This window comes from Lolium rigidum, chromosome 4 (genome assembly GCF_022539505.1).
Source record: "Lolium rigidum isolate FL_2022 chromosome 4, APGP_CSIRO_Lrig_0.1, whole genome shotgun sequence".
In the NCBI taxonomy this organism is placed as follows: domain Eukaryota; kingdom Viridiplantae; phylum Streptophyta; class Magnoliopsida; order Poales; family Poaceae; genus Lolium; species Lolium rigidum.
Window position 1 is genome coordinate 3,389,427 of NC_061511.1, and position 12,734 is coordinate 3,402,160.

Here is a 12,734-nt window from a genome sequence, read left to right on the forward strand (position 1 = left end):
ACACATGAGCAGTGTGCTCATATGCTGAAACTTGAGCCCCTGATGGTTGCTCAGTTTTGGTCTGCTCCCTCTTATCCTGATGCTGTCCTTGGTTTTGGACAATCACAAGTGTCAATGACACTTGGTTACTGACCAAACTGAATCTGTCAACACTACTCTGTCCAAACTGAATATCTGTATAATACATAACCCTTGTCTAGTGTTGGTGTTTAATTTTGCAGGTTTTGAAGATGAATATGACCAGAAGATATTCCTCAAGGCATTTAGTATAGGTTTTAATTTAGAACAACCTTGTAATTTTCCTTTTTTCATTTATGTTTATTATTTATCAATTCTTGTATCAAGAAGAATGTAAAGACAATGTATTCTGTGTTAATTATCAATAAAGCTCAAGTTTTTGTTTATGAGCTTTTACTTTATGTAATATTTATATTCTGAATTAAATATTGTATTTAATAATCAATGTGAAATTCAAAGTCATTTGAATTTATAAGTTGTGTTTGAATTGTGAATTCATATTCATGTTGTCTTATGCTTATTGTTAAATGTATTAACACTTGTCAAATGAAATCATTCCCCCAAATCAATAAGATACAAAAGAGATCATGTCGAAATTTCCCTAACTCACATTGCATAACCCTAAGTGCAAAATGAGAGAGAACCTCGATCCCTCTTAGGTTTAGTTGCAATAAGGTGCGAAAATTTCCCCCGTTTTGCGATGCAATGCACATCTCATTTCTAAATCTACCCTTCGTTGTTACTATGTTCTGGGTTATTACAGTCCCCCTCCAGGGGGTGCACGCCCTCCTCCACGTCCTTGACGAGGCGGGCGGTCGTCACGGCGATCCTCGCAACGGTCATCGCGTCGAGTGTCACGCCGATCGGCATAGTCTCCGCGATCACCGCGGTGACCGCGGTCACCGCGTGCACGGTCATAAGAGCGGCCACGACCTTGGCGCTGTGCGCTGTTCGCAGATGTTTCAAAATCCATCGCAGGGCTGCCTCCAAGAATTTCCTGACGGTGATCATACGCATGAAGCTGAGCGTAGAGAGAGGCCAGGGTAAGAGGCGTCGGTATAGCACCGAGGGCGGCGACGAGGGCATTGTATGGCGATCCAAGCCCGGCAAGGATGAAGGAGACATGCTCCCGCACCGGAATTATCTCGCCGGCCGCAGCTAAATCGTCGATGATACTTTGCATCTTGGTGAGATAGGCAGAGGTGGACATCTGCAACTTCTTTGTGTTCGCCAGTTGAATCCGGAGGTTCGTGACCTTGGTCTGGCATTGCGACGCGAACATCTCCTCAACTGCTTTCCAGACACCGGTAGCAGTCTCGATACGCTGGACATGAGGAAGGACCTCCGGCCCGATCGACTGAAGGAGGTAGCCCAAAACGATCTGATCGCGCGATATCCACGCGTCGTAGGCTGGGTTCGGCGCAGTAGTTGGGGTTTGGTCTTTATCTTTGTCAGCAGGTTGCACCTCAAGTGTCTCCGGCGGTGCCGCGTCTGTGCCGTCGAGAAGACCGAACAGACGCGTGCCGCGGATCGGGGGCAGAACCTGGGCACGCCACCCTGAGTAGTTTGCCCGAGTGAGTTTGTCGGACGGAGGCTGGCCAAGAAAAAACGGTGGCGGCGGCTATGGGGAAGGAAGTTTGTCGATCAGTTTTGTCGGCGGAAGAGCCGGCCTGATACCATGTAAGATCATGTAGATTTAGGTCTACTCGGATACCCGAGCCCTCCTAGAGTGTTTCCTTATATAGAAGATTTACATGAGAGATTACAATGAGGAGAGGGAGAGAATCACGGACTCTAACTTCCGTGTTTAACAAGACACAACTCTATCTCTAACATATATATGTCACTCGTATTTTTTTTTAAAAAAATCACTCGCATTTACGCATCATCACCGCACAAAATGTCTAAGGTGATGAGTCTTTATTCTTCCTCGTTTCGTACGGGGTATGACGAGAAAATTTTCTTCCCATTCCGGCGCCACAATCTCACAGAAACCTTCCCAACCAAACAAGCGAAGTTCGGTTGCTTTCATTCTGCCGTTGTTGATGTACATACCTGAGCCTTGTGTATGTGTGTAGAGGTTTCTCGACTCCTATTATACGTGTTCCTGATGAACGGAGCGGAGTGAACCTTATCTCAAGAAAAAACTGGTACCGAGCAATGGACATGTTCAGCTACGTGTGAGAAAGGATACCACATGGCATATATGTCGATCGAGAGCAACCAAAACAAATACTATTGTAATATAATGTCAAAAAAAAAAACGTGTGGGGAAATTGCAGCTATAAAAGCTTGTACCCTCTCTCGATCTAGCCAACTTAGCAGCGTCTTCCCCATGGCCATGGCTCCATACGCAGAAGTAGCGTACCAACTAATGCATGGAACACCTCTGCAACTGCAAGCACTCCTACTGCTCTTCTTCATACTACTACTGCGCCTGGCCACCACAACCAGTAGCAGAAACAAGGCAAAGCGTGTACCTCCTTCCCCTCCGGGGTTCCCTGTCATAGGCCATCTCCACCTCGTCGGTGACCTTCCTCACGTCTCCCTCTGCAACCTCTCCAGGACGCACGCCCCCGACGGCCTCATGCTACTCCGCCTCGGCGCCGTCCCGAACCTCGTGGTGTCGTCCCCGCGTGCCGCCGAGGCGATCATGCGGACGCACGACCACATGTTCGCGTCCCGCCCACCGTCCAAGATCGCCGAGGTGCTCCTGTACGGGCCGTCGTCGGACATTGCTTTCTCCCCCTACGGCGAGCACTGGCGGCAGGCGAGGAAGCTCGTCACCACCCACCTCCTCACGGTCAAAAAGGTCCAGTCTTACCGCATCGCCCGTCTACAAGAGGTGACTACTGACTTTTACATAACAACAGCCACCTTGATCGTCGTCTCCGTAACAAACATACACAAACACAACGACCTCCTCTTCATTTACAGGTGAAACAGGTGTTAGCCAGGATAAGCGAGGCTGCAGCGGCGAGCAAGTCCGTCGACCTGGGCGAGACCTTGAACACTTACGCGAACGACGTGGTGTGCCGTGCCGTCTCGGGAAAGTTCTTCAGGGCGGAAGGCCGCAACAAGTTGTTCAGAGAGCTGATCGAGGCAAACTCTGCTCTCGTCGGTGGGTTTAACCTCGAGGACTACTTCCCAAGCCTAGCCAAGGTGCTACATCTTCTGAATAGGTTCGCCTGCAGCAGCGCCAAGACGGTACATAAGAGGTGGGACGAATTGCTCGAAGCGATTATTAGCGACCACGAGAGAAACTCGATGCACCAAGAGAACGGCACCGATGATTTAGGCGAGAGTGACTTTATCGACGTGTTGCTAGCGGTTCAGCAAGAGTTCCGCGGTATAACCAGAGACCATATCAAGGCCATCCTAATGGTGAGTAAATAAGTAATGGGTTTTGCTAATTTTTTGTTGAATTACCTTAAGTCTCAAAGTATCATTCGACTCACATACCGTTCGATTGTGTCGTGATTCGTTGATGCCATGACTTGCAACATCTTGCACATGGCATTGCAACTTGAATTTTGCAACTTGTACATGAATTAAGCTAAAAAGATGGTCTTGACATTTAGGTTGCTTTGTGGTCCGTGCTAGCTATGAGTTTTAACATGGGTTGCGCGCAACGTGTATTCACGTCAAAAGTCTGATAATTAATAAGGTCAACCAAAAATAGATTGATACCATACATATATTTATGTTACGTTTGCCACCTCATTTTTTACCTCCTAATCAATGAACAACGTGCAGGACATGTTTGCGGCGGGCACAGATACCTCGTCTTTGGTCTTAGAATTCGCCATGGCCGAGCTCATGCGCAATCCTAAACTCATGGTCAAGCTACAATCGGAGGTAAGAAACAACACTCCCAGGGGACAAGAACTCGTTGAAGAAGAGAACCTTTCCGGCATGTCCTATTTGAAGGCTGTGGTGAAGGAGACGCTCAGGCTCCACCCACCGGTGCCGCTCCTTGTCCCTCACCTCGCCATGGCTGACTGCGAGGTCGACGGCTACAGGATTCCTGCTGGAACACGGGCCATCATCAACTCGTGGGCTCTCGGCAGATACCCGGGCTCGTGGGAGAAACCCGAGGAGTTTGTGCCGGATAGGTTCGTCGAGGGTGGTGCCGCAGCGACGGTGGACCTAAGGGGAAAGGACTTCCAGTTCGTGCCATTTGGGGCTGGCCGGAGGATCTGTCCTGGACTCAACTTCGGGTTGGCTACCGTCGAGATCATGTTGGCAAACCTGGCGTACTGCTTCGACTGGGAGCTGCCGGACGGCGTGGAGGACATCGATATGACGGAGGTGTTTGGCCTCACGGTTCATAGGAAGGAGAAGCTCATGCTTGTCCCCAAACCCCATAGAGCCGTGTGATCGGTGTAGAGTGTGCATGTACCGTAGTTCATGCTTGCGTGTGTGTTGATATTCACATTTGCATACATACACGATGCTGATGAACTCATCTAATTACATAGTATGGTTTTACGTCTGAATGTAAGTAATTATTCAGTCCATTGAAATCGAATGTAAAAATTTTCTTAGATATATTTTCATATATAATTTTTTTTATCGGAGATCTATGCAACCAAAAAAACCGTTTTACCGAAACATGAGGTCATTTTACTTAAAAAAAATGTCGAAATTCATGTTTGTTAATTTTCTCAACTAGAGCACATAACACATGGCCATCTAAAAGGATTTTATTTTAAAAAATTATCATTTTCTTTAATTTTTAAAAATCGAAAAGGCGATACGCGCGGCGGGGGGGGGAGATTTGGCAAATGGTGCACCATGCGTTGGACTTACCATTTCCACGGCTAAGGACCAAACCAGTTTCCGTAACCTCCTAGGATGTGAAGCCACATATGTCGATGCCATATGCGCTATACTGTGATGCGCCGTTCCATATGGCGCTATCCTATGTAGCATAGCGCCAGTCCTATCGGCACTATGCATCTTAAACTTGCCAAAAGACATTTTTATGCTTTGTCTCAGCACACAACATATTTCAATACATGTTCAAATTGAAATCCACAGAATCATACAAGTTCAAGGCAAGTTCAAATTGACACAACCACAACATCATACAAGTTCAAGACAAGTTCAACATAGTTCGATACAACAATCTCCGACAAGTTCAAATTGAAACCAACTTCTACAAGTTTGATACCAACACATAGCTCGACATAGTTCGGCACCAACACGTAGCTCGTTAGAACAACTACTTCTTTCCACGAGTCCTTGGGGCACGTCCCCTCCTTGGAGGAATCTTTCTGTGCACCTCTGGTCCATCCTCCTCCTCATCGTTCCTCATCCTCCTCAAAGCTGACCTCCTCGGTGGCTTGTCGTCGGAATCAATGTGCGCCTTCTTTCCTTGAGTGGCATAGTCATCCCGTGTGTAGCACCTAATTCCCTTCCTAGGCTTCAACATGTAGGTGGAGCGGACATTCTGTGTGTAAGCCGGTAATGTCGTGTCATCCTTGCCCTTACAAAAAACGAGAAATGCATGGTGACTTTGATTTAAAGTGCAAAACTATGGTTTTCACTGTATAATTGGTTATGTACCTCATTGTCTTCCACATTGGCCGAGGTAGTGTCTTCTACATGAGGTGAATGGTGAGGTGGTGAACCGGACCGAGAGTGTGACGGTGTTGCAATCTCCGGGTCACGGCAGCCAAGAAGGTTACCTAACCGGCGGATCTGATGGCTAGCGCGCTATAACATGAATAAAGAGATAAGATGTCATAACATAATAGGCGGCCTGACTTGTATGCACAACGTACCTTAATGAACTCCCCTAGCGTTGACTCGCCCTGTTCATCCCTTGGATTTGTATCGTAAGCATCCTCGCACTCTTCGGCTTGCTTCTTGATCTTCGAATGCTATAATGAAAACAAGATCGACAAGTTAGCCAACAAGCTTGGTGACACAACATAGTACAAGAAACAAACTTGGCAACACATTACCAAAAAGTTGAGGACGGGAACAAAAGGGGTTTAGGACCCTTGTTGGACAAGCGTGTTGTATGTGTTCTCGGCGACATCATCGTAGGAAATGGGCGCTTCCAAAATCTCATCATCATAAGCAGGCAGGCATATCTCAACACGAGTGTTCAAAATGAACCATCGAACGTAGTCATTGAACGCAATTGGGCAGTATGCCCGTAGTTGCGATCCTGTACCAAACCTCGCTGCCTCCACACAGTGCTTGAACTTGGTGACATGGTTTCTATGATGGTCATGCCAATTCTTGATCTTTCTCTGCTTCTTCCTATCAATCCTGCATGTTTACGGCAAGTTAGCATAAGTTAGCAAAGGAGAGCTTGACACTCAACAAGCAAAATTCATCCACTTCTACCTGTGAGTGAGTCTGAAGCAAGCCAAAATAAGCTATCACGCGGTGCGGTAAATGATTTTCAACCACCCAATTGCATATGAGTGGGCACCACATAAACAAAGATATTCTTCCTCCAAACACTTCGGGTTCAGTGCGTCGAAGGATGTAGCGAAATGGTCCCTCACACCATATGGCTACCACTCCACCTTCAACATAGCACAACAACATCGGTCTGGAGTTTCCAAATAGAGAATGGAAGTGAGTGATGTAATGGCAATGTTTACTTGCTCAGGAGTAAGCGTATCCAACTTCTTGGTGTACTGCTTGTACATGATATTGACATTGTTCGTCATCTCCGATACCACGTCCCACCTATAAGCCCAAGTGGGGTACCGCAACAGGTTTCCGTGATCGTTCCAATGCAGGGAAGGGTACTATGTTGTGTCGCGAAACTCCAACTCCATTTGTGCTCAAGAAGTGTCAACGCCTTGAGCCACATCCATTGAGCAGTCCTGCCACCACCATCAGCAAACATAGTCCTAGAGATGGAATACCACGCGCATACTAGAGTATACGTCTTGATCGTGTCCTCATTCGCCTCAATAGGGTAGTGGGCGAAGTTTTCCACAATCCACGTGTAAGTTGCGTCTGCTGGAACTCTATCTTTAGACTTATCTTCAGGCTCTTCAGGAACCATACCAATAAAACCCTCCATATGTTGTCTCCACCCGCTAGATTCTATGCTCATACACGGTGGCTCGCCATCGATAGGAAGTCCAAGGATCGTAGAACATCCTGAAGAGTAGGGGTCATCTTCTTGGTCCTCAGGTGGAAAGTGTGTATCTCCGGTCGACAAGTGCGGTGATTGCCGCGTCGTTGAGGTTTGGCATCAACCAGCTCACAAACGTGATGAACGGAAGGAGACCAAGACTCGCGATGAATGGTGTGTAACACTCTACGGCATGTCACTACATGGAGCCCCGTGAGAACAAATCTTCAATGGTCGAAGTACCTGAAAACACAAAAGTCGCAATGTCACGCCATATCCATTTCAACTCAACCAATAGTATTTAACGTCATAGCTACTAAAATAATTTATATCACCTAATTCTGTTTCTCCGCCATAAAAAAATCCCGGTGTTCAACATCATAGTAGTCATCGAGTAGCCACACCAACCTACATTTTATAAACAATTAGACATTAAACTATTTTAACACCTTTCTCAGACCCCGCACAGTGCGGGAGCTCTCAGCACTGGATACGTCCTTTAGACATTAAACTATTTTACCAACATAACTACCATACAAAAAAAAATCTAAGCAAATATGAGACCCCTCTTCCACCTAATACACTAATACAAAATCATATGGGAGCATTGTTTTGGTAGCATACATAGGTACACATGGAATCCTCACATATACACATATAGACACATGGAATACTCACATATACACATAGATACACATGGAATCCTCAATAATCCATTCAAAAAATAAATCCATCATGACCTAGGGTTTCAGCAAATCCATCAAAAAGTGTGATGGTTTATTTGGATGAAAAGGAGGGGAACAGAGAAGATTACCTTGAGGAAGAGGTTGGGATCGAAATCCACGGTCAGATCTAACAAATCTGAGAGATTTTGACAAGGATTTAAGTTGGGGGAGAGAGAGAGGAACCGCCGGGTCGAGCCAACCAAGAAAGCCTTATGCTCTTGCTCGGGTAGGACGGGCTCGCATGGTGATATAGCTAGCGGGCACATAGCTATTTTGAGAGCGTCTCTATACTCCATAGTGTAACGTCTATGGGAGCGGCGCTACATGTGTTGGGGTGGGCCATGGCCTGGCCCCACCTCGCCACGCTGGCAGGATGTGTAACGCCATTCGCATCGACGTTATACCGTGGTGTATAGCGCCACTTAGACAACGTTTCCCAAAAGGGTTAGTTCCGTGAAATATTTTGGCCAGAGTTCATTTTATGAATTTGTTTCACTTTTGGGTTATTTTGTTGATTTTGCCCCCTGTGGATCCAATTTTAACAAGTCACAGTTCACACAACTTGTGTGACACAGATAATTTTCAATGCTAAGAATATATCCCATTTTACATCACTCATAAGAGAATATAATTAGCACATGAGCATTTGTATTGATGCTTAAGAAAACAATATTTAGTAGACTCAGCGCAAAAGAGGAAACTTCAGGGAAACAAAACAGCAGCAGCAAATGTCATTTCTGTAAGATGGAAGGGGCAATATAATGGCCCTATGCTATTCTAACAAGAAAATTGCATCAATTCAATCACATTTTATCAAAACAAAACCAAGTCACACAGTTTCAAATCACGCTTCATGATCCAACAAGAAGAACGAAAACACAATGCATAAATCAGGGTATATTGGACAAAGTATAGAATTCCATGCTGGTCTATCAGTTCAACAGGGAAGGTCAAATACAGCTTCGTGTAACTAAAACAAGGAGGAGCATATACAGTTATGTTCTTTGAAACAAAACTTACTGCTGTACACAAATACATCAGTAATAATCAGGTACTGCTCACTGGTAAGTAGGTACATAGCCGAAAATCAGAAAGGCAAAATTAGGGGGTATCAGGTTGAACTGGTCCATCAACACTTCGTTCAATATGCCAGCGTAATGTCCAACGACATGTATCATCTCATCCAAGTCCATCTCAACCAAAACGGCACAAGCGAGATCATCTCAAAGCAAGTTGGTTTTGGAGTGGACGGGCATCCAAGTGATCTAATGAGCTCTTCGATCGGCAAGATCTTGAACTTCTTTCGTGAATTCATAGCAACATTGTCCACCTTATGCTGATAAATCTTCCCATTCTTATCCAGCTTATACTCTGACGTGCCATCAAAGCGGCTATGACCATTCTGTAGAACTCTAGGAATGCCATGAACAATCCACCGAACCATAATTACATTGTCGACTGGCTGCCATATCGTAGCAATGTCAATCCACAAGGCCTTGAAGAAGATTTGACCGGTAAACCGCAGCGCCCAGAATATACTTTTGTAGCTATCAATACCCACAAATTTATTGAGTGGATCTTTGAAGACAATATCTTCTCTGGAGACAGTGCATATGGTTAGGAAAGAGCAAGACATGAATTAAATACACATGAAAAAAGGAATATGCCATGGAGAATAATTCTTATGATGGTATACCTGACAATGAAATAATACCAAGATCATACAAATGGTGGAAAAAGGTGAGGCGCACAGAAGATGCGGACTTAACTACCAGCATAACTATATCAACCATTCTTCAAGTATTATAGTATACAAAACTACAAGACTTACTAAAGTTTTTGTGACGAACAGAATTTACAATTTGCAGATATCCATGTATCAGTTCCAACTAACATATTTGCTCATAGCAGAGAGCTTGTTCATGCCTTGTTTTGGAGCAGAATGATGGAAGTCTTCCTAAGATGCAAAGCCAGAAGGTAAAACAGAACAATCGATTTGGATGATACCTAATAGGATCAATTTTTAGGGAAAATCTGTAACGTAGGGGCCAGGGGATATACAAGAAAGATAGGCAACAAAGACAACTCAAAGATGTCCGCAAGAGAATCAGTCGATCTAGTCCCTCAGGAGAATCGCAGACTCCTTCATTCTAAACCAACTTAACTAAATCTTTATTGAACAGATACATCATAAAACCAAGAATGGACATTAGGCTTAACCAGATGTGCCATGACACAACAGGGAAGATTTCGATTTTCATTTATTCCTTGGAAGTTGGCTTTGCAATGGTTGAGCAGGTTCTCAAAATTTCCACTGGGGCCCAAATTCCGGCCCATCCTGCGCCAGCAGCTAGCGCTTAAAAGGGCACCTGAAGAATCAGTACCGCTATTTCACAGCGTGCAGGAGGCACAGTCTCTCCTACGAACATGTTTTTCGTACTTAGTCTATCATTTAGGAGAAGCCACATAAATGCTTTGAGCTTATTGACACATCTTGACTTCCAAATCAAGCATAAATGTGGGTTCGTGGAATGGCACTGAACTTGTACTCATAAAACTTCTTGGACCACTATCCGTGGGATCCCCGGGTGCAGGTCCAACAATCTAAGAGCTGGGGTCAGCATTGTTTTCAAGCAAGTTTTCAAGGGTCTGAATCTCGTGGAAGGTTTTCCTAGAGAACGAAAGTAGAACAGATCTAGGTATTCTTGGGTTTCAGCAGCCTCAACCAAGATGCTAGCATAAAGAGCAAATGAATGAGCTCTGAGTGGATCATTATCCCAGGATTCAAGCCATAGGAGGGTGATATCCCTGCGGGCGACGGGCCAAGCAGGCAATGTTCCTGTAGCTACTGACCTTTCTTTTTTCGAAAGAGAGACGAAGCCCCTACTGTTGAGCTTCAATGCAATTTTTCACCAGAAAGAACCAATCTGGTGGTCAGGCGAGTCTTGGTAATATCTCCAAGTAAGATTGCGGAATGTCTTTGGTAAAGAACTTATGGGGAAATTTGAGGAGCAAGGCCTCATTCTGATAAATAGGTTGATGATACCGATACCGAGGCTCCCTTAGTTCTACAACTTACAGACCATCTCCCTTACCTCGAGGGATTCGCAACGTTCATGTGTCGGGCTAGGTTGATGTACTCATTAACATCCTCTGGGAACTTCAAGAGTGCAGGGTCCCAAGATGGTGGTAGGTGGGTAGAGAGCTGAAGACCAACATATGGATGCGAATTTCAACAACAAATGATACAAAGGAGGAATAGGAGGCAAGCTGGTTCAAAAGAGAAGCAGAGTCATAATAAAGATCATCAGAGGAAATTATGTGCTCACGTGCATGCACAGAGATGAGTTCAAATAGACTAGTCATGGATTATTGCATGATTTATCTGCAATTCTGTATGGAAGATTTTCTGTTAGTATACGATTAACCTTGAAGAGAAACAACAAAGTTACACACAAATAAACAATCCTTTCTTTAAAACATTACACATGCCACATGGTAGAAACTGTTGATGATATTAAATGGTTAAACTCCGCTTATCTACTGGCGTACTTGGTACAAGAAACAAGTTCGAAATGATTATGATTCCGGAATTCAAGTGCAATATTCACTGGCCAGGCTAAGACTGGCAACTTTTATTCCTTATGACACTATCTCACGACAGCAGAACAAAGCATCCAGCAACAAACCGACGCGAGGCAGACCCCCTTTTCAGAAAAGAAAAACATCCAGCGACAGCAAGATTCAAACTGAAAGGTAAAGATGGTTCTAACTGTTGCCTACTGCTAATAGAACCCAAAAGGTAGGTCTCGGAAGGCAGCAAACGAACACAAACCAACTGCACAATGCTACGCAAGCACAGCTAGAAAGACACAGCCATTACACATTTACACTAGACCCTAACAGTGTAGCGTTCCCTGCAGCGATTAACTGGACTGGGTTGTTACACTTATAGTACTAGCAAGTTTGGGAACACTACAACACTAGATTAGGCAACCCAGGAAAGCCTTGTATTGGACTATGTTAGGACGACTCTTCCAAGCTAAACCAGTATCACCATATTAATCTGAACTGTTTCCGGTTGAACTTACTAATCTCTCGAGAAATTAGAATTGCTTTTTTACAATTGTTTCCCCGATTGGCTAAAGAAACTCTCCTGCGCTGAAAAGGGGACATTACTTTTGCTACATTTCGCTGCAATTATAAACTAACATGAGGTAGACGGAGTCCCATAGCAGAGAAACAAACCTGTAGATGTCAAGGCTGGGCTCCTCGCAGAATACGTCGGGGAGCTCCTCCCGCAGTGTCCGGATGGCGTAGCCCATGTTCACGTAGTACCTCCGCCTCTCTTCCCCGTCGTCTTCCGGACGCCGAAGCGCCTCCCGAGACTCTGCTGGAGTCTCTGGGGCCGAGAACAGAGGCGGCGGCAGCCTCCTCTCTCGCACGGGGTCCAGGACTCTAATCACTATCCTCTCCTTCTTCCCGGTCCCCTTCTCCTCCTCCTCCTTCACGGAGCCACCGGGCGCCGCGGCGCATACCTTGAACCTGCCGCTGCGGTCGCTCCGGAGGACGCGGGAGGCTGGGCGCCGGCCGCCGGCGAGGTTAGGGACCTGGAGAAGGAGGCCCATGTGAGGAGGACGAAGGATTTCTTTTTTCCTTTTTTCGCTGTCTTTATATCACTAATTTTTGGTTTTACGAAGCTTATTCTGCCATGGAGCGGAGAGGTTGCCGTTTTTTTTCTACTTTCTTGTCGAATTTCTGTATTCATTTCCATGTCCGAGTTTTAACCAGAAGAAAGCATATCCCTTTTGGGACATCCTATCAGGTGAAATGGTATTTTTCACAAAGGATATCCTCCCAGGTCGTTTTGAAAAAAGCTA

General features: G+C 45.4%; 2 protein-coding genes across 2 annotated transcripts; one reads left to right on the forward strand and one right to left on the reverse strand.

Annotated features, from left to right (window-relative positions):
• Positions 1-2,359: 2,359 nt before the first annotated feature.
• Positions 2,360-4,565, forward strand: LOC124649114 (indole-2-monooxygenase-like). The gene is made up of 3 exons (XM_047188789.1): positions 2,360-2,863; positions 2,956-3,402; positions 3,775-4,565. The coding sequence occupies exons 1-3, from the start codon at positions 2,360-2,362 to the stop codon at positions 4,396-4,398; spliced, it is 1,575 nt and encodes a 524-aa protein (XP_047044745.1). The 3' UTR covers positions 4,399-4,565.
• A 4,171-nt stretch (positions 4,566-8,736) lies between these two features.
• On the reverse strand, positions 8,737-12,497 carry LOC124646507. The gene is made up of 2 exons (XM_047186611.1): positions 12,103-12,497; positions 8,737-9,452 (listed from the first exon to the last, which is right to left on the reverse strand). The coding sequence occupies exons 1-2, from the start codon at positions 12,480-12,482 to the stop codon at positions 9,029-9,031; spliced, it is 804 nt and encodes a 267-aa protein (XP_047042567.1). The 5' UTR covers positions 12,483-12,497; the 3' UTR covers positions 8,737-9,028.
• Between the last annotated feature and the right edge of the window lie 237 nt (positions 12,498-12,734).

Bases quoted from the DNA above. Each gene is read 5' to 3' on its own strand.
- LOC124649114 (XM_047188789.1), top strand. From the start codon at position 2,360: ATGGCTCCATACGCAGAAGTAGCGTACCAACTAATGCATGGAACACCT. The intron at 2,864-2,955 runs GTGACTACTGAC...CTTCATTTACAG, and splicing joins GCATCGCCCGTCTACAAGAG to GTGAAACAGGTGTTAGCCAG. The intron at 3,403-3,774 runs GTGAGTAAATAA...AACAACGTGCAG, and splicing joins ATATCAAGGCCATCCTAATG to GACATGTTTGCGGCGGGCAC.
- LOC124646507 (XM_047186611.1), bottom strand. From the start codon at position 12,482: ATGGGCCTCCTTCTCCAGGTCCCTAACCTCGCCGGCGGCCGGCGCCCA. The intron at 9,453-12,102 runs GTTTGTTTCTCT...CACTGTCTCCAG, and splicing joins CCCAGCCTTGACATCTACAG to AGAAGATATTGTCTTCAAAG.